At 35.8% G+C, this 22,326-nt stretch overlaps 1 protein-coding gene and 1 long non-coding RNA gene across 6 annotated transcripts; both read left to right on the top strand.

The window, feature by feature from the left end:
* Positions 1–4,240: 4,240 nt before the first annotated feature.
* LOC138238179 (uncharacterized) lies at positions 4,241–7,076 on the top strand. The gene is made up of 2 exons (XR_011189319.1): positions 4,241–4,431; positions 5,507–7,076. It is a non-coding gene; the product is annotated as an uncharacterized lncRNA (long non-coding RNA).
* A 5,098-nt stretch (positions 7,077–12,174) lies between these two features.
* On the top strand, positions 12,175–22,182 carry LOC102688775 (FAM3 metabolism regulating signaling molecule D). 5 transcript variants are annotated; one of them, XM_015347111.2, is made up of 10 exons: positions 12,175–12,262; positions 14,214–14,279; positions 15,807–15,914; positions 16,380–16,406; positions 17,777–17,897; positions 19,700–19,758; positions 20,140–20,190; positions 20,620–20,704; positions 21,006–21,132; positions 21,581–22,182. In XM_015347111.2, exons 2-10 carry the CDS (start codon positions 14,267–14,269, stop codon positions 21,665–21,667), a joined length of 678 nt encoding a protein of 225 aa, XP_015202597.1. In that variant the 5' UTR covers positions 12,175–12,262; positions 14,214–14,266; the 3' UTR covers positions 21,668–22,182. The 5 variants fall into 5 exon arrangements, with proteins under 5 accessions (XP_015202597.1, XP_015202596.1, XP_015202600.1 ...); XM_015347110.2 differs by having other exon boundaries at positions 17,774–17,897; XM_015347114.2 differs by lacking the exon at positions 15,807–15,914.
* The last annotated feature ends 144 nt before the right edge of the window (positions 22,183–22,326 follow it).

Genomic DNA, 22,326 nt, shown 5'->3' with positions numbered 1-22,326 from the left:
ATATCAGCAAATAGTGATATTTGTATTAGTGATACTTAATATAACACGATGTAATGTATATGATAATGTAACACTAATTACATTACACCTGATTAGAGCATGTCTCTTATGTATACACTCTGTTTATTTTATCCATTATTTAATTCACAAATGAAACAAGCTAGTTAAGCAAGACCTACAGTATCTCTTCTGAATACTTGCTCACTATTTGCTGATATCTTATTTCCACATACAGTAGATTATCTTCTAGCGTAGCGTAGTTCAAATGATAGATTCAGTAATCTTACACATAATAGAATCATTCTATAATTACTTAGTTCGGTTTTGTTACTCTTTTTATGAAAGGCCACTACATTAGTAATTTTCCAGTCAATGGGTATTACACCTGCCTTGTCTTTTCCTTCAGTGCAATAGGTAGAAATCCATTAGGACCTGGAAATATTTTTATTTGTAACTTTGCTTGAATATTAAACCAAACTCAAATGTAGAGCGTACAGCTATCCTGCCAGTAAAGGTACAGTACTTTATTTCTTTACATTTTAAAACCAGTAAAGTCACCACACAAGACTTTGCTCTAACATTTAAGCACTTCATTTCCTTCAGTGATCTCCAAAATTATTTAGCTTTAGCTACTGTACATCACCCTCAGCGACTTTCATGATACCTTTACTTTTAATACTACATCAACAATTATATAGTTACCAGTAGGTGGTACCGACTACCAACTAGCTCAACTGTACGCGCAAAAGTACAGTTCAGGGGTCAGGTTTTTTCCCAGAAGGGACTCGATTCATTGATACCTGTACATTTCTGTTGGGACATTTCTGTAAAATCTTTACGCCAATAATGTTAAACGTTTTGCTTCTTTATACGATTATTTAAACCCTCAGCTTTGTTAACAAATTTAATTTTGTTTTCAAAGGAAAATGCAAATCAAGCATAAACCATTTAAATGTTTTTAATCGCACACTATGTCTATATAAAATCCTTTATAGACATTTAGCCAGCTAAGATAAAATAAAATTATAGTATAGTTGATAATATAATACAGTATTCTTTTTCAATATTTACTATTTTCTTGACGAAATTATTAAAGCTTGACGCAGTTGATAATCAGTATGACTACTTAAATAAGTCGTCTTTTCTTCTACTATTTTAGGTAGACTGCTCGGGTTACAGCTATTTAAGATTTTTCTATTTAAGATTAAGAAATCTATAGTTACAGCAATGATTTTCAGGAAACTTTATTTGTAGATTAATGTACTGGTCCTGGTCACGTCCTCCCTGCAAGGAGAAGTGTTGTACAGTATCTTCACAGATCATATAAAACTGTCTATTATATAGTGTATTGTAACGCAACGGGGGCTCAGGCGGGCGCCCTTGCCGCATTGGGTCGGCCCCCCCACTGTCGGGGACTCGAACCCGGGACTCCCACATCACTCTACAGGGACCCAGCTCGGTGAGCCGAAGAGAGATCTCTCTACAGCCCAGTAGCTGTAGTCCTGCTATCACAGGGAAGGGCGGTGACATCACCTGCTCTGGTACGCCGGCTCTTACACAGTGCCTGTCGGCCGTAAGCGTTACAGTGTAATGTCTGAAGAGTTCACTATTGACATCATTGAGTGGGTTAGGATCCCCTAACCCACTGCTGCTACTGCGGCTTAGGAGCTGGAGTATGAAATTACCGTACACTGCACTGATTGGCCTCAAACAGGAAAAAAGATCTAAAGATATTTACCACCATGATCTATCGAGTTGTATAAATCTGATTAAAAATGTCACGTAGCACATTAAGATATAATGTTTTTGTTTTTAACCTGCAGCTTTGTAATTTGTCCTCCTTGGGGCTGACATTACACTGTACGTCTTTACAATCCTGCATTGATACTGAATGATCTAATTGTTCCTTTCAAGCTATTTATTTTATACACATGGGAAACTGATATTCACTAACTGGTGCCCTTATCTAAATTCAAAAACATAATTTAGCTTTTATGAACAATCTTTTGCCTTTGTATCATGAAGATCTCGTTCTGTTCAGAATACATAAAGCCCATATATATAACAAGATGATAACGCTAAATATCATAACTAAAAGAAATCACTAGGAGCTCCGATGTGCCTTTATATTGAATTCATATAACTTCATCTGCGTATATATATATTAGTTTAGTGTGCCTCTCTGTGGCAGACAGAAGAATTGCAAAACCTGACATTTAGTATTTACTATGTATAAGAAAAACATCGTTATTCTAGTTTCTTAAAGTATTGCTCATTTAATTGAAAAGATCGACTTTTAATGTAGGTGTAATAACGCTTATCCATAGTACATCTTCGTTGCAATCAAAAGGGATTTTTTGTATTCTATAATGTTAGCTAAATGTCCTTAAGAGCATCAGAAATCATCAGTTTTAATTCTTACTTCTACTGTGTGTTTGCGGTTTTGTGAAAGCGTCCCTCCCTCTTCCTTGAAGATATTTCTTTGCTTTCTCTATTTATTACTGCACATGGGTGACCTATGTGTTTGCTGCCAGTATCCTGAAAATATGATATGCGATATAATTGAATAGGTTTAACGAGTTGTGAAACTCGTTTCAGAAAAGACATAAGAAATGTATGGTATATAACTAATGTATTGACCTACAGTATGTGACGTAGTGGATATCTATCCAGTGCAGGAGGGACTGGCGAAGAACAGAGCAAAATTGAGGAATAGCCCTAAGGCAGGTGGCAGTGGTACAATGGCTTAGTGTTGATCTAATCTGATTTAAAAAGTAAATCCCTGAATTCTAAGCAGGGAGATTTGAAATTCAGAATCTCAGATAGTTGTGAAGCACACATATAGTGATAACAATGGCCTGGTGTTTAGTCCGGTAGTTGAAAAAAATGGCACAGCCACTGTAGTTCTGTTCTTTTTTTTCAAAGTTGGTTTTCATTGATTCAAATAAGCATTAAGCTTATTCATTATTAAGACATAACAAACACAGCAAACGTTAACTGAAACGTTAACTAAAATCAAACTTTAAGTAATCCTTTAGTTAAGCCTGTTGGAAAATTATATTACGGTATTGTTGGAAAAATGTAATGAATTATTCCTTAGACAAAGTCAGCTGAAACAACCACAGTACGGGTCCCAGGATATTCACTTCACAAAATTAGTTACAATAATGGCTCCATGGTCTTAAAGGTTATTGTATGTACTGTAGTACTTTTCAAAAATTGAAATAAAAAACCCAATGCATCAGAAATGAAAATCTATTAATTAAAAGTCTTAAGTTAATACAGAAGACTTGCGTTTTACGCGGTACACTGTAGATTCCTGACATACTGCGTACAGTATATCTAAAATCGCGTATAATTAAAACACCCCACCTAGACCTTCCTACTGGATGTCCTATCTGTATTTATGCACTTTAAAATGAAACAGTAATACAGGAAATACAGCAATGTAAAGTATACAAAATAAATCAAATAAATGTTAATAATAATAAAATGCTGGAAACACAGCAGATGCATAGCTCTGATACACCTTTCTCTCTGTCTCTAATTGCATGAATCGATGGTTCATTCTTTCCATAGGTACGCGCCAAACTGGTTACCGTCATCCCATCTTAACTTCTTCAAAATCAGACACTTTTCTTGACTTGTCCTTCCCTTCGTACTTTTTTTTCGGTTTACGAACCACATCGAGGGTGATGGCACATGATAAAGAAAGCACTGGCGTGCTATAGGCTCTGTAAGTATTGTAGTTCCCAAAGTGTAGCTTTGGTGCTTGTCGTGCCAGATTGGAATTTATTAAATTTCCCGAATTGTCTGGTTTTTCATTTTCACTTATTTTGTTCGTGGACGACCGCGTATACACAAATTCGCATAAAAAATATTTAGCGTAAGTGTAAGTGTAATGTACTTTGTTTTTCATCCACGACTTACCGGAATTTTTAAACGTGGAAAAGAACTACAATAAAGAGAATTTCAAAAACAGTGTAGGGTAAGTCATCAGGTGTACTTAAATGTTTTATCCTTTATCTAGCTGTGTTACTTTAGTACAATTCATATACTGGCAGAAGACATGTTCTAGCATTTCTTTTGTTCTAAAAACATGTTTGAACAAAGGTTTTCCGTTGGAATGTGGACAAGCTTGATTTTAAAACAATTTTATCTCTTCATTTTGCTTGTCCTGGTGCTGGAAGTACTGTTCCCATTTTGGCAAGGTTGTAATTTAGGTGGGTAACTGCGTCAGCATGCGTAGGCTGCAAAGGATCAGGTAATAGGTTTATTCCATGCTGAAAAGAGAAGAAAGAAAACAGCGTTTTGGCTGTGGGGCCTTCTTCTTCAAGGTTGTAATATGTCTTGGAACGAATACATTAAAAGCGTGGTCCTCCTAAATTTTACAATAGCAGTAAGGTATGCTCTGTTTATCTCTAGAATGGGGTAAGCTCTGTTTTTTTTTCTTTCAGGATTTTTATTTATCTAAAGTGCAACATGCTAACTTCTCTTTTCTTTAAGTCTTTCAATCTGAACCATGTATATGTAGGTATGTTTTATTTGTGTCACGGGGTAACAAAAATGTGATTAGGGCAGCAGATTAGGGGCTTTTATCTTGATTTTTTGTATTTTTATATTACCTGCATTGTGAAAATGCAAAATCTTGTACCTTTGCACTCCCTTTGGACTCCTGGTGAGAATTGGGTTCTCCTTGAAGCAAAGAGTCTATTATATCTGTATCAGTATATTTAGAAACCTTTATCAGCAATATTTGTTATGATGTTTATTATGTTTAGTGCATGTTTTCATTTATAGTGGATAGCTTTGCCTTTGAGATTGTACTGTATTTTCTTACATGTTTGACAGTGACATCATGTCACTGCTTTTTCTGTGGAATGCTTCTTATAAAGCAAAATACAGTGCACAAGAAACTTCATAGTTTTTTAATATTATTATGGCTTTTAATCAAAATGCCATTTAATTATTTGTGTGCATGTTCTGCTTCACTATCATTTTAATGTCTAACATTTTAATAATTTTACATAGTAATCTGAACACAAAATAGCTTCCTTATGATATTAAAATTAAAACTGAGTGTTACCTGATTTAAGGCTTGAATAAAATAGCTAAATGAATGTATTCCCATGTTGTATTAGAGTATGTTCATTCTGGATTCTCAATACAAAATGCTTACAGATTAACATTTATATAGTATTGCAGTACTTGGAGTATTGTATTGCTTTGTAGGACTTGAACCAGTATAATGCTTGAATTTCTGAACATTATCAACAATTGGTAAAATAGATGATTTCCTGAGAGAAAATGACTTTAGTTTTAATATTTAGTTCATGAAGTTCTTCAGAAACATGCAAGCAAAGATTATCATGATTTCATGATCATGTAAAACATGGTAACCAGAAGAGATGCAGAGATGTTGAAGTAGAGTACAAAGACCAGAAAGATTTGTTTAATTCATTGTATTTTCATATATTCCTTTTCTAACTGCTTCTTCCAATTCAAGGTTCCAGAGGAGCCTGAGCCTATCCTGTCAAGAAATGGGAACAAGGCACTGTAGATCCTGGAGAAAACACCAGTCTATTGCAGGGAAGACAGACATAAACACAGAAACGCACACCAAGACCAGTTTTCCCAGGAGCCACCAGTATGACACCTGTATGTTTTTGGAATGTGAGAGGGAACTGGAACATACAATACAAAGTCCACGCAGTGAGCACCCAAAGCTAATCATTGTGCCACTGTTTAGCTACATTACTGTGTATCTTCCATCCATCCATCCATACATTTTCTCTCCGCTTTTCCTGGTGAGGGTTGCAGTTGCAGCAAGCTGAGTAGATAAGCCCAGACTTCTCTGTCCCCAGCAATAGATTCCAGCTCCTACTGGGGGTCCCCAGGTGCTCCCAAGCCAGCCAAGAGATACAGTATAAACCCTCCAGCATGTCCTGGGTCTGCCAAGGGGTATCCACCAAGTGGGACGTGCCCGACCAGGGGGGATCCTTATGAGATGCCCAAACCCACTCAACTGGCTCTTCTCGATCTGGAGGAGCAGCGACTCTACTCTGAGGCTCTCCCGGATTGCCAAGCTCCTCATCCTGTCACGGAGAGTCAGCCCAGCGGCCACGTGGAAAAACCTAATTTCTGCCTCTTATATCCACGATCTTGTTCTTTCGGTCATTGCCCACAGCTCATGACCATAGATGAGGACAGGGATGTAGATCGACTTGTAAACCAAGAGCTTTCCCTTCAAACTCAGCTGCCGCTTCACTACCACAGACCAGTACAGTGCCCGCAAAACAGCTGATGCAGCCCTGATCCGCTTGTCGATCTCACACTCCCCTCTTCCATCATTTGTGACCAAGATCCTGAGATACCTAAACTCCTCCACTAAGGGCAGCTGTTCACCTCTCACAGCAATCCACTCTTTTCCAGGAGAGAACCATGACCTCAGTCTTGGAGGTTCTGATTCACAGGGATGCACAGAGCTACATTATGTCATCTGGAGCCTTGTGCTCCCGGAACGGTCTCCCTTAGCGTAAAGGTCTGAGGAGAGGTCAGACAAAGAACGGTCCAAAAAAAGACCCTCATGACAGTACAAACTTAGATTGAATGCACTCTGCCCGGGACAGGGTTACCAGGACCTACCCCTGGAGCCAGGCCTGGGGGTGGCGTTCGCCAGCGAGTGCCTGGTGGCCGGACAGATCACATTACCCGGCCGAGCTCAGCCCGAAAAGGCAATGTGGGGCCGTCTTTTGGGATCACCACCTGCAAAATGATGTTGAGGGTCAGGTGGAATGCCAGCCTAGTGGTGGGCATAAGTGGAAAGTGAAAAGGACTGTGTATCTTAAAATGTAATTTTCCAATTGTATGGAAATAGTGAAAAAAATACCAATGATGAAAGAGTAATTTTAGCAGTATTTCTGTATTGTTTAATTTCATGGCTTGTTTTTTTAATCTTTTTGCTGGAGAATGAAGAACATGAGATTTTCTAGTCAGGCATCCTATTCCTAACCATGGTAATTAGCCTATAGTCGTTTCTTACACCTTCAAGAATAAAATGTCACTCTGCACCAAAAGCATCTCATGTATAATTTACTATTAATTAACCTTACAATGGTAACACAGAAATCTGTCCTTCTGATGTAGTAACCTTGCAAATAGATCCCCTAGATTTTACTATTTTATCAGCATCTTTTTCTTCCTTGCTAAATAACATTACTCCTTCAAGATCACCCTGTTCATTAATATTTTTTTATTTTAAAGGAAAGATTTTACCAATGTCAATGTAGCACATTGAACACACACCTTAAGCAAACAGTTGCTTTAGCAAGATTTACTATCAGTCCAGAACTCTAGGTACAAAATATTTTATAATATGAATGAAAGTGACTCAATAAGGATATAGTTGTGTCAACATTATACCAGCTGGAAGATTGAAAGTAAACATTTCTGCAGGGTATCCTGTTTCTTCCTTGGTTTTATGTACTATGGATGCAGGTTTTTAGACACCTTTACAAACTGTTTTTGCACACAGTAACTTTGCGCACAGCTATCTAAACATGGGTGAAAAGATTATAATTAAAAGGACTTCTTTTTTTGAAAATGAATATTGATGGAATTAGTGTTAGCCATTACAGTACCACATGAAACAGTACTTTTTGTAATAATAATAATTGCTTACATTTATATAGCGCTTTTCTGGACATTCCACTCAAAGCGCTTTACAGGTAATGGGGACTCCCCTCCACCACCACCAATGTGCAGCATCCACCTGGATGATGCGACGGCAGCCATAGTGCACCAGAACACTCTCCACACATCAACTATCAGTGGGGAGGAGAGCAGAATAATGAAGACAAATCATAGATGGGGATTATTAGGAGGCTATAATTGGTAAGTGCCAATGGGAAATTTGGCCAGGACACCAGGGTTACACCCCTACTCTTTTCAAGAACTGCCCTGGGATTTTTAATGACCACAGAGAGTCAGGACCTTGGTTTTACATCTCATCCAAAGTACGGCACCTGTTTATAGTATAGTTTCTCCATCACTATACTGGGGCATTAGGACCCACATGGACACCCCCTGCTGGCCCCACTAACACCTCTTCCAGCACCAACCTTAGTTTTTCCCAGGAGGTCTCCCATCCAGGTACTGACCAGGTTCACACCTGCTTAGCTTCAGTAGGTTACCAGTTGTGAGTTGCAGGGCGATATGGCTGCTGGCATATTTGTAGCAATTTCTTTATAACATATATTTATTTCAAAAGTTAAAATGCATGGATGTACTGTGATGTTTTATTTCTAATTGTATTTCAGTTGATCTGTATACAATACATGAAAATACATGGTTCACTAAAGTTAAAAAGATTAGTGCTTTTAACAGGCCAAAAGGAACCATTTGCTCATAAGCTTATTTTAAGGATATACTGTGGGAATGCTCACACTCTTGAATTTACAATACCTCTCTAATAATCATAAAATAATAGTACGCTAAAGGTAGGATACACCCTGGAAGAGATGCTAGTCCATCACAAAAGTGCACACATACAGTATACTCAGCCATACATATGGGACAATTCAGAGAGACTAATTAATTTAAGCTGAGTCTTCAAACAGTGAGAGGAAATCAGATTGAAATCAAACCCAACAGTAATGACAGTAATAATAATAATCATAATCATAATAATGACCTTTTATTTATGAGCACATTACTAATTAATAAAAAACTGCACACCAGCATACATTTTCATACACTTAACAAATGTAGAACTAAATGCCCAAAAAAAGATCCTACCATGGAAAAAAGGTGTAAAGATAAAGTCCAAACCAGAGTCGCAACAGCTCTTACGGCCAGAACTCATCTTCATTTATGCAGAGTTAAGTGGACTAGTGAGCATGTGACTCCCCTGCCCCCATCCTGGATTGGGTACTGGTCCATCATAAGCCAAAAGCTGAGAATATAATTACACTTATACTTTATAGTGAAAAAACAGGTCTTTACACAGTGAAAACTGTAACTTTACAGACCTGTCTTTAAAATGTTGACAGTTGCAGAAAAATGTTATCAATCACGGTGAGGAACACAAATGAGGTACTGCACACTACAAAGCTTTATCATTCACTGCATGTGGTCTGGTCTTTGGCAGAATGAAAAGGTTTGAAGACCCCTTTTTAAGTGCTGGACAATACTCATTCAATAAATCCTTTATAAAACCATTCAATGTTGTATTCATAAGTAAAAGAACCTTAAAGCTCCCTCTGATTTCCAGTAACTTGTAAAATAAAGTTTTTTATTATTGTTATAGAGAAACATGATCAGATTTTCCCTGGTTCAGAAAAAAAATCTAAAGTGCTACACATAACTTTCTTAATTCGATGTATTTAAAGCAGTGAACTACTGTAGGTGTCACATAACATTCAGAAATACAATCACATATTTGACAAATAAAAACGATTACAATCTAATCCTTCCACGTTTGATCCCAAAATCCCAAGAAATATAAATCTTGACGGGTAGAAAGCTATGCTGAAAGTTTATTAAGATACTTAGAAGACAAAGATACTGTATCAATTTATGTTGCATTAGCCTGATTATGATTAAAAAACACATATAATTAAACACGCGTTTGCGATTTAAATCAGAACACGATTTAAATCAATATAAATGTTTATATTGTAACGCATACTGTCCAGCCTCCATTTCTCTATAAAAATTTACTCTGTTGCACACACACACACAATAGAAGCAGGAAGCAGAAGCTGGGACCGTTGTCAGAAGGGAAGAAGGTGACTATTCATTGTTATCAAAAATGACTTAGAATCGATCATGTTGCGATATTTTGAAATATAAAAGTCAATTGATTGTCCATAATATTTTGTTTGAAATGTTTGTTAAAAGAAAAGTCCAGCACCAGCTGGATTCAAGCACACAACCTGCTAGTTGTTAGTCAGGCACGTAGACCAGTAGGCTACAAGACAACTTGCATGAACAGGGAGGCGAAACAGCCCTACACAGCCCTGTCGGAGTACACGACTATAATCATACCGTTATTAAATTCTTTAGATACACGATTCCATATTATATTGGCAGAAAAGCTTAAAACTACCACTTTTTCACACGCTATTTCACATGCTAGTTAAATACTTCAATGCTTAAAATCGTTAGGGAGAAATGGAATACCGGTGTGTATTTTTCCTTTAAAGTACAGATTCCTGGAATCTGACTGGCTGACACCCTTCTGAAGTGGTTCCATAAAATCTGGTATACGGAAAAGAAAGCGTTCATAAATACAAGTGTCTTTTAATACACTCTTTGCTGTGCTCTTGAGGATATTTTGAGCTCTAGTTGAATGATAAGTGTCGCATTTTAAATCATTTTCGTAGTTAGAAATTTTGAAACGCCCTGTTAAAAGCAAGGAACTTTTTATGCCCGTTGAAGTAAAACAAAGTGCCTGACAAAGTATGGCTTGGACAGATTCCAAGTGCTTGTACAAATGTGCTAAAGAAATTATACTTTGAATATACAGCTTGTCAAAAGTCATCCATTATTAATACTATTAGTAATATCTTCAGTAAAGACTTTGATGCATAAATATTTCTGATAAAGGTAGGTTGTGTACTTTTGTCCAACTGAGCAATCTTGCTTTCATGAAATATACCAACATTTTAATGACTGATGATTAACATGCTGTAATACACAGTTCAAAATGCTGTACATGAGAGGTTAAGCTCCCCCTGGTGGTTTTAAAGGTGACGCCGGATAGTTTCCGGCATGAGCGTCAAATGACGCGCGATTAGCCACGTGACACTGCGTGACACTGCGTGATACCGCATGATACTGCGACACGCCCACCGGGGTATGCCGCGAAATACCTCACCCATTTTGAATGGCTGCATCTGTATATGATTACCATGACCCCTCTCAATAAGACTAAGGTTTTTCAATATAACACTATCCAGTGGGAGCAACAAAAGCATTTAAGAGCAGATAGTCATTTAGAAAGAAAAAATCACTTTCTGATCAATACAAATGTATTGAGAATGATAGCCTTGTTATTTAATGATCAAGCATTAAAGTAAGAAAATCTGGAAGAGTTCCTTACCAAAGATAGTTTAAAAACAGTACAGTATGTCACAGTTTTGAATAGCTAGTGCAGACAACTGTGATCAATATGACCTAGTATTCACCTACAATAACTGACCCCAAGATAACACTAATATTGGATGTATTATTATAGACAAATTGCAACTGTCACACATTGTGCTGAATTGTGCTGTCACACATACTGTATCTGGTGGGAATTTACACTACTTACCACTTACACAACTTACACTACTCAATATAGTTTAAAAGGAATTGAGATCTTGAGAAAAAAATAAGGGATCATGCTTATGGAACCAAAAAACATACAGTACATTAAAAAATTCCATTAGTGATCTGATGTTGTATAGTTAATAAGACGTACAGTAAAAAAATCTTAATAATAGTCTTAATGAAATCATATGAATATACTGTATAAAGTATAGATCAAGGCTCTATCATGTATATATTTATATTTTTTTTAGAATTTCCGAATCTGAGAGAAATGAAAGAAACCAATTGAGCAAGCAGGACTAGTGAGTGTGCTTTCTGATCCTTGAGCAGGTTTAAAGTCCACCTGAAACACCAGGACCTATTAACACAGGAACACAGGAATAAACAGGATATAAATGCCTGCATGTAAAACTCTTTATCTCATTTATGAATCCCTTTTTAAAGTAAATAGAAAGATATCTATTTCCTTTTACGTTTTGTGTTTCTTTGGCAAAGCAGAACATCCTTCTGCTTTGGAATTAGGAATGGTTTATCCTAAACTATAGCATTTATTAATATGCTGCTTTGAAATTGTACTAAAATGTAGGTAAAATGCCTAGGTAGCTAAACATATTTAAATCATGGTAATTAAATATACAAAATTAAATGTTTTTAATAAAAACATTTTAACTTTAAGTCACAATTTTGGAAGTGACATAACCTAAATAGTTTAAAAATTCCAATAAGAAAGTAATTCACTTTGCTAGGAGTGAAGTTTCAGGATTTTTTATCAGCTTTCTCCAGTACTGCCTGCAGCTTCCTGGTTCTGCATGTGCTGTTTCAATAGCATAGCCCAGCCTCCTGATTCATTGATCATAGCTTCCTTAAATGTGCAGACAAACTGTGAACAGGTGTAACAAACCTGTCTGACAGGAGACTTAGGACAGAGCAACAGAAACATCATCAGGTACTGTAAACTGAATATTTCCTTTACCTTTGGTGTTGCTACACTTCATTTTTAGTGGTGGATGTTAACTGTTCTTTTAATGTTAAAGTCAACATTTAATTTTGACTCCAGTGTTTTAGCACTTTTTTTCTCCAGAGTTCTGATGTTTACTAGATTAAGAACTAAAACAACTAACAGACTAAGTCTAGCATTAACAGGTTATTTGGCCTACCTATCTTGATCCAAGGGTCTAACTCTACTTGAAAGAAGGCAGTGTATCAGTTGTGACATGGCAGGGTAGTTTCAAGAATTCTATAAAAAGGTTGCTATGGTCTCTAGTTCTCACTGTACTTCAGTGTGACAAGGTTAAGCATTAAATATAAAATTATTTTTATTATTATTATTATTATTATTATCAACTGCATATTTGTGTTTGCCTTCAGTTTTTTTATTGTGTTCTAGACATTCTAAACTGTAAATGTAGTACATCTAAACAAATAATCTACATCCTGTAACGCTGCTATGGTCACACCCATGCTTATGCTTATGGGCTGGGCATTCCATCTACCCTACGAGCCTGCTCATCTGGTTCCCAGAAGCAGCAGTAAACGAGAGGCCCCAAGACTAGCAGTGTTTGCTGTTCAGGAGTATCCATACGCACATATAAAGATGTAAATAATTCATTGAAGTCTAACTTGGAATAGGGAGAAAATAGGCTAAAAATAATAAATTAAATTTGTTTACAATAAATACAAAGGAGAACATTTCAAAAGAACCAAAGGCTGGAATTAGACAGAGGCTGGAACTGGAAGTGGCTGGAAGAGTTTTTTTAAAAGAAGAGCACTTGCCTTCTGGCAACATTCTGGGAATCACAAGGAAAAAATAAAATGTTTTAGTTTTCATTGTCAATAGAAATTTTAAAAGAAAAATTCAGGGACTACTCTGTCTTGCACCCTTTGCTTGCCAGGATAGACTCCGACTCCCCCGTGTCCCTGAATTATTAGAAGCAGTAAGAAAATGGATGGATGGGAATACAATGACTAAAGCAAATCTTTCTTTTTCTGTGTCTTTGTACTCAACCTCAGCATCTCTGCATCTCTTCTGGTTTTCTAAAATGAAAACAGGCACAGGAAAGAAATTACATTTGTTTTTGATTTGCATGTTTTCTGAAGAACTTCATGAATTAAACAATGTAATTGAAGTTCTTATCTCTCAGGAAATCATCTATTTTAGGAATATATAAATTTAGCAATACTGTATGTATAAAAGTTAAAATATAACCAATCTTATTCTGCTGCTAAACAAACTAGTAAAATTAACTGATGACTTATGTACAGTAAAATGAAAGAGATATATTCTGTTAGGCTAGAAATTCCAAATCATAAAATTAGCACAGCAGATTTTAGGAACAGTGGTAAATGAATGTGTGAATTATGTAAGTAGAAAAGGAGTATCATTACAGGGAGTTCAACAAATACTGACATACTGTAGATGAATTCATCTATTCTAGAAACTGTTGATTAAGTTCAGAAATCAAACATTATACTAGTACAAGTCCTATAAAGCAATAAAATACTCCATGTACTCCATGTCTGTAATCACTTTTATTGAATGCAATAAAATCTAATAATAACAACCTTCAGACTCTGAATGGCAAAAAGGGAATTATATATTTTGCTGCTAAACAAACAAAAGAAAGTAAAAGTTAACTGATGACTTATGTAAATAACAAAAGACACACTGTACATTAGCACAGCAGACTATAGGGACAGTGGCAAATGAATGTATGAATCACGCCAGTGAGACTGGACCATCATTACAGGGAGTTTAGCAAATAATAATAAATTAATTTTACCTGGAATCCTTGTAACTCATGATACATATAAGTCCAGGAAATAAAGCTTTACCCTGGTTGCTGCTTTTTGTTTTATTTTTCAACATGCTCATTTTATTTCTTTATTATTTACCGTAGGTGGTTCTTCATTTACATAGTGACGAGTGTTTTATTGATCCTCTATAGCAGGAATGAGGACAAGAGGTATGGTGGCTGTTTTTATCATCTAAGAATCTATTAAATGCAGCAGCATACTGTCTATTAAATAAATATCAAATGCAACGTATCATTTTCCCTTATACTGTACATGTCATATTTGCACACGGTTATTTAATGTTAATGTTTCTTTATTAGCCCTATACAATTTCTTGCATTAGGAATGCGTCTTTTCACAAACCCTAGCTTTTCTCCATGGAGACACAGACACAGAGACAGGGAGAGAAGCTTGGGGTCAGAGCGCAGGGTCTGCCATCGTACGGCGCCCCCAGAGCAGTTAGGGTTAAGGGCCTTGCTCAGGGGCCCAACGGAGTAGGATTCCTTTGCGATATGAACCGGCAACCTTCCAGTCACAGGCGCAGATCCTTAGCCACAGAGCCACCGCTCCGCCTTAATCTAGCAACAATTGAATATACTGGATTCCTGCTACTGTACATCCCACTAGCGCACACCAATAGAGTATTATTTTTTAAATATAGATATACACAAAAATAGTCCATTGTTTTCTCATAACAATTTCAATAAAGAAAGTTTATTGTTTTCTTGTAAATAAAATATCGGGGGTAAAATTCAAACTGAACTCTTTAGTATACTCTGAGTATAGAGATTTCTCTTCTTAAGATTCAAAGGAAAGGACAGAGGCCCAAGCTGAAATGAATAAAACTTTCTTTTAATCAGAACACACTATAGTAAAATCAAGATGACACAAAAGTAGTTAAAATTATAACATTAAGTGTCTAACAGCCTACTGGATAGGATATTTTCCATTCCCCTTTAGGGTAGAAATGGTGGTCATAGAGTCTCCTCAAGGCCCACAATTATTTCTCTTGTCTGCTCTTTTGCCTGAGACACAGATGGATTTATAAACCTAAAATGATGTGATCCAGGTCCACCAATCAAGACCTAAAAGCAGTGCCAAGATGTACTAGTTAGGTGTGGTTTTCATCATATTAAATTACATGTACACATTAGGTGTTGACCACTGACACAAAAGACTGGAACACTACATGTACATGACAGTCGTAAAAATTGGAACACAGACAAAGCAATCTAACAATATAGCCATTCCATGGATATAGTTAAATCTAAATTCATATGAAAAAAACACTTAATAAAAAAAGAAAATATATAGTAAATTAAAAGGAATCCAAGAAAAAAAAAATATATGAAAATATGAATACAGTTTGAAAAATCCATGTCCCTGTCATAGCCTTAAGGAACATTACTAACTACTGTAAGTTGCACTCTTTCTATGGGCTGCTTCTTAATGTAATTGGTCCTCAAATGAGATAACATGTTATTGTCCCTTGAGGGAATTATTTATGGACACAAAACACTCCTGTACATTTAAATAGAATGCAAACAAAAAAAATGAAGAAAAGAAAAACATTGCACATTATTCTATTAGATAAAATAAGAAAAACAATGGGAAGGGACCTTAGGAAGTTGGTTCCTAGTACAAAAACAATTGAGAATCAGTAATGTACAATATCACCGATTGTAATTTATTTACAGATGCTATTCGTTTGATCCTGGTTCTTGCTTCAGTCCTCCTGATGTGGCTCATTGCAAATATGCCAATAAATATTCAGCTGAAAATCAAGGACACAAAGGACATTTTAGGTAATATAGCAAGACTGTCTTAAAAACTATCTGGTGCCTAGCTGTTCCTAATGGCATGAGTTCCACTTGGACAACAGTGAATGTGAACTTGTGTGAACCATCTTTGAATGGGAATCGTTTCGAGAAAATGGGAGGCTGGCTCTTCACCACTAACCCATTTGCACTGTTGTACAAATACGTCCACAAAGCTAAAAGGCTACTGTTGGTGCGATAAAACACATATCTTGAAGGATTAACTGTCAGCTTAAAACAAAGTGCCTGAAATGATGTAGAAGATCTCCCTCGTTTTTGAGATCACCATGGAATTGTTTCAGCATAAAGAGGAAAAAGAATTTAGTGAAACGAGTAGACTATAAAATGTCTAAAAGCTTTGAATATGTATATAATGTAATACATTATACTGTACATACACTTTTGACTATAATTGAATACCATCTATAACATAACTATCTTCACTTGTTACAGGGCTTCTTAAACCAACACCTGCACATGGTAAGGATCTTCAGAAAGCTGAAAGAGGATATATTTGTTTTCAAGCAAAATATTATTTCTCCCTTCTGTGACCAAATGCATGGCAGTAAGGCTATTTGTGATTGATGCCTTTCAGTTAAGTGTCAGCATGCATCCTGAACATTCTCTTCTTCAAGGAAAATAGATGCCTTAATCCATTACATAAAGTCATTAAGGGTTGTCCTGATCTGCTCCTGATTAGTGCAATTTAGTTAATATTGTCTGTTATGTATTCATTATCACAGATTTTGTATGGGTTCCCTGTGTTCACAAATCCATAAAACGTGTCATGTTAAAGCTCTTATGTTCACCCTGTACAATTTAAAATACCATACCTTATGGATATGTCCCCAGATCAGTTTTAGTCTCCCTGTTTCTTCTGCAGAGTTTTGCATCCTGAATCACTATTCCAAATTATGAATGAAATCTGCTATTTGCACTACTAAGCCATAAATTAACTTTATGTTTCCTTCTATGAAGTAACTTATATTATATATTTTGGTAACAATAACTTATATTGTTGTTTCTTTTCCAGACTTTCTAATGTCTGCCTATGTCTAATAGCTTTCAATAGTTTTCAGGTCAACAGGAGAGTACCTAAAACATTTCGCTTCATGGTTTATAACAAAAGTTCGCGAGAGATAACAACCAAGTCAATCAGACTCAGCTGTCAGTAATTAGCAATTGCTCCTGACATCCATTCCTCTCCCAAACACTATAAATACCTACATGATCCCTATCTCTTTCTCTTGTATGTCTCTTGCAATAGCCTCGCTGTCTCGCATATGTCCTTGCTTAGACAGTACTATGACGCTGCCTACACCATACGATCAATATTCCCATTTGCTGCTCCGATGCACAGTTGATCTCAGCCAGGAACAGAGACTTCCTTTCCTGTTTACAAAGTTATCGCAAATCCAGAGCTATTGCGGATGTTTCTTCCAACTCAAAGCTGCCTCCTTGCTGCTCATGCATATTTATTTTAATAAACAACTCACCTACAGTAGGTCATCAGAAGCCTTCCTTCTTCTTCTTACCATAATTCTGCACTGGTGGTTTGGGGTCCCGCTTGGTTCTTTTGGGGGTCCTGGCCTCCTTGTCCTATGGCTGGGAGGTAAGACCTCAGCCAAGATAGTTAAGCCACAATTTCGCTCAATGACTCTTTCATCTTGGATGTTGTCGTTCCTAGTGAATTATTGTATGTGTGAAGTATGCTCACAGGGCTTTGTATGAGGAATATGAATATCTGAGTTGTACATAGAATGTTAAATGTTCAAAACTGATGTGTTGTGGTGACAGAAAGCCCTGTACTTCCCCTGTACTGCACTTCTCTCTGTTTGTTCTTCTAGCAGTGGTCACACCAGCTAATAAATGTGGACTGTCAAAGGAGTGTCCTGCCGATCACTTTCCCTTCCGTATTAAAAGTGGGGCAGCAAATGTTATTGGACCAAAAATATGCTTTGATGGCAAAATGTAAGTACTCCAAAAGCCCTTTATGTTATTATAATTCTTAGTAAAGTAGTGAAATATTTTGTTTCAAGGAACATGCTGACCTGTAATATACTGTATAGACCACTACAGCAAACTCAGTGTGTCAAGCAGAAATATCTGTAAATATTTACTTTTTTCGTTTTCTTATTATTAGAGTACAATTCTTATTGGAAAACATTTTCCACAAAACCACAACAAATGACATTCCAGCACCACAGGATGTGTATGAAACATTCTTGGCTATCTGCATAAGTGCCCCCTTGTGGTTTGTTATGCAAATGCTAGCAATACTATCAATGAGGACTACTATTCTTGATATCCCAGATGCCCCCAAAAGTGCTCCTTATGCTGTGCGACCCACTTTGTGAGAAGAACTTAATGGTCTTGGTAGAACAACAGTGCGTGTTTCAGAGGAAACATTATCGTTGTTTCTCTTGTGCTAGTACCAGGGATACAGGGATGACCTGAGTTGATCCCTATGCTAATGTAATATGCAGTACTATAATAATCTTGAATGATTATTATCCAGTCAGTTACATGGCCTAGTGAAAATGGACATTACTCAAAATAAACCATTGAGAAGCATCTGTAAAAGCATTTCTCAGACACAGTGATTTTATCCAAAACTACCATCCATCCATTCATTTTCCAACAGCTTTATCCAATTAAGGGGAGAGTCACAGCCTATTCTGGTTAGCCAAGGGCACAAGGCAGGGTACACCCTTGAGGAACACCAAACAGTCACAGGCACACAGAGACACAATGTACTGTACACACTCTCACTCCAGGGCCACTTTTTCCAGAAGTCCATTAACCTACACCAGTATGTATAAAGACATACCAATGTCTTTGGGCTGTGGGAGGAAGCCAGAGAACCTGTAGGAAACCCATGCAAACATGGGAGAACATACAAACTCTACACAGATAGTACCCCAGAACTGAACCCAGGGCCCCAGTGCTGCAAGGTAGCAATGATAACTATTGGGCCACCATGCTGCCTCTAAACTACCAGGTTTAGTATTTTTTCTATATCACAAAAAGGTTTTTTTTAATACTTGTAAAACATAGAAAGAAACTTGTAGTGAATCTTAGGGCAGCTAGTCCACTACTTTTATCTGTTCATAATTATACAAGACTATACACTCACAATACTTAAATTATAAATAAATTGCATTTAATGTATAATATTACAGCAAGATTTAGTATCCAATATCACCTCAATTTAAAATTGAATAACGCTGAGACATTCACACCAGAGGGTGGCAGTATACTATCACCATTGATTAGATCAGGACGTTTAGACACTAGGGACTGCACTGGTGAACACAGGTGTACTGTATTAGTGTTAACATTTACTTGCCTTACGACTTGAACAGTTACTTCAAATTCTGCACTTCAGTCATTCTGATATTCCCTGAAAGAATAAACTATACATCAATAATAAACTGCCTGATCTTTCCCATTAAGAAAGCTACTGCCAGTAATGATTGTTGCAGTATGTTGAGTGTTTATAAATAAAATGAACAAAAAAGAGGACTGTTTTGGCACCAGTAAACTATAACATACCTTTGCCATTTGCATACTTGTAAAAAACATTTTTTTTATTTTATCTTTTTTTATGATATTATTACTTTTTAAAAGTATTTGATCTTTTTTTAGTTTGTTTCACTCTTCATTTTGTGGAAAAAAACAATATTTCACCACTTTTGTTTAGTATTGGAAAGAGTTGATATTGTTATGCCCTATACATTTCAGATCTGTACCTCTTTGTGTTATCTTTCCAGTGTTATGAGTAATGCATTAAATAATGTTGGATCGGGACTGAACATTTTGCTTGTAAATGGTAAGTGCAATTACTTCCATTAGAATAGGAGTGTTTAGGTTATCAGCAAAATTATATTCAGTAAAAGGTCTGCAGACATAATGAAGCTCTACATTCAAGTTGTTAATTGTACCATAATTACTGGTTTTATTCGGAAGGTAGGTTTAATCAAATGTTTTTTAAAATATAATGTTGATTTTAAGTCATATAAATTGTTACTCTTATGGTTAGAGTATTAATTTCAATGACATTTAATTCACAGAAATTTCAAAAAATATTTTAAAAACATTTTATGAAAATGTTGTAGAAAACTTGATAGCAGAGATGATATAACTACTCTTTCGAAAGACTACAAGAAAATAGAATTACCATTAGATTAAAAACATCTTTCTTGGTTTATAGGGCAGACTGGGGAAATAATTAAGGCTGAATCCTTTAACATGTATGCTGGAGGTAAGATTTCCTTTATGTGTTAAGTTTAGGTGCGGATGTATCTTCTCTCAAGGTAACTGCTGAAAGTTGACAGATGAAGTTTAATTAGCAATGACTATTCACTAGTAAGACATAAAGGACTCCTTTGCACTATGTAGTAAGAAAATCAAGAGTTTTCTGAAAGTAAGAAAAGCAGCATTAAGCAATTATAAATGATATTGTAGTGCCTTGCCATTTCACAACAAGCCTGTGACTGCTTTCCTTTAAAAGCCTTCACTTCTGAATGCATTAAAATAATAAAATGTTTCTCTTGCTATATTTTGGAATTGATTTAAAAAAGATTTGTAACTGTAGATATGCATGTAATATTATTAGCAGTGGCGATATTGGATATAGTATATATTTTTTTTTTATTTCTTCATTCTAACTGAATTAGTTATATTGTCATAGATGTCAAAGGACTACTGGAATTCCTTAAAGCAATAAAGCCTGGGACAATTATTATAGTGGCTTCATATGATGAACCAGCAACAAAGTAAGTATTACGATGGTGAATATTTTTTTCTGAATATGAATTTCTTCATTTCTGATGGAAGAAATAATCCTGTTTTATAATATGTCTTTATATTTTAAAATCACAATCAATATTGTTCTCTATTAGGTTTTTTAGAGTTTAGAGAACCTAAATGTTCTCTAAAGTTATGGTGATTTTCATCTAGTTTTGAAAGTTCCATGTTTACCAGATAGTCTACCTGTGAAATCATTATAAAATCATAGCAGACAAGAGTACAGATAATTCACATTGTGCAAGCTAAGCCTTTCTTTTTTTCTTTCAGCATGAATGATGAGATCAGAGAAATATTTACCAGGTTTGGAAGTAGCATGATAAAATCAGTGCAATATCGAGATAACTGGCTTTTCATAGGAGCTGAAGGAATTGAAGAGAAGAGTCCATTTGAAAAGGTAATGAAGTCTGAAAATATTAAACATTTGCATGAAAAAATGTTCATTTTGTAAGTAATCATATGATGCAAAAGATAAACCTTAAAACTAATTAAAAGTAGTCTATAAATGCAAAAATAAATATACCATAAGTTACCAACACATAAAGTGCAATTTATAACAACATGTTCCTGAGTTGAGAGGTCACCATAACTTAGTATGGTTGCCCAAACCTAGAATAAACTGAACACCAGCCCTTTCCACACCTCACGGAATGTTAAGTATAAATGTGTGCATAATAGTAAGTGAATACTGTGTTATAAACAGTGCTTTACTTCAGTTCAGTGCCACAGCAATCTAAGGATAAATTGTACAAACTTTGTTGGCATAATGACAATTTTTGCAACAACAATAATCTTCCACTATTGCCAGGTAGCATTTTTTCATGTGTTTTACTTATCTGTTGAAGCATTTGAAAAATGCCCAGGATACAAACATCTATGATGGCTGGCCTGAGATGATTGAAATGGATGGATGTTTTCCTAAGAAGATATAACAGATGTACAGTGGGGCTCAGACTGACAGCATGAATCACGTTAAGTTAAATATTGCAAAGAAAGATTTTGTTTGTGATCCATTTCTTATATTCTTTAGCATGCATTTTGTAAGTTCCATTTTGTCAAACTTATCTCTCTGTGTCAATGCATTACTTTTCAAATGAAAAATGTGTTAAAAGCTGTTAAAAAAGGTCAACAGTACAGACACTCAAACACTTGGGGTGAACTCTGTTCCCCACCATTAATAAATCAGAACTTGGAAGTTCAGTCATTAAGCACAGGATTGGTGCTGTGTTTAATATGTTATTGACTTTGAATCTTTGGTTTTGTCTTTTTTACATCGAAATGTTGTTGAGGTCTAATTACACATTATATGTAATGTAAAATTCAAGTTTATTTATATAATTGAGGTGTTGTGCTGTGTTAGTATTTTTGCTGCACAAATGAGACTGACTTGTCTCTCATTTTCTACTGAAGGTTTTTGTCTGAATAATAAAATTAAGAGAGTTCTCAAGCCTTTGTTAATTTGTTTCCTATTCCACTGTTCATTCAGCTCTGACACTTTCACTTTCTTTTACAATTCAATGTTTAATTACTTTATAGTCTGTATTCCCCTTGAGACAAACATTGAAAAAAACAACACAGGTTATCACACTGG

The sequence above is a fragment of the Lepisosteus oculatus genome, chromosome 4, assembly GCF_040954835.1.
Source record: "Lepisosteus oculatus isolate fLepOcu1 chromosome 4, fLepOcu1.hap2, whole genome shotgun sequence".
NCBI lineage: Eukaryota > Metazoa > Chordata > Actinopteri > Semionotiformes > Lepisosteidae > Lepisosteus > Lepisosteus oculatus.
The sequence above is the reverse complement of the archived record's forward strand: the minus strand, read 5'-3'. Positions and strand labels throughout refer to the sequence as shown.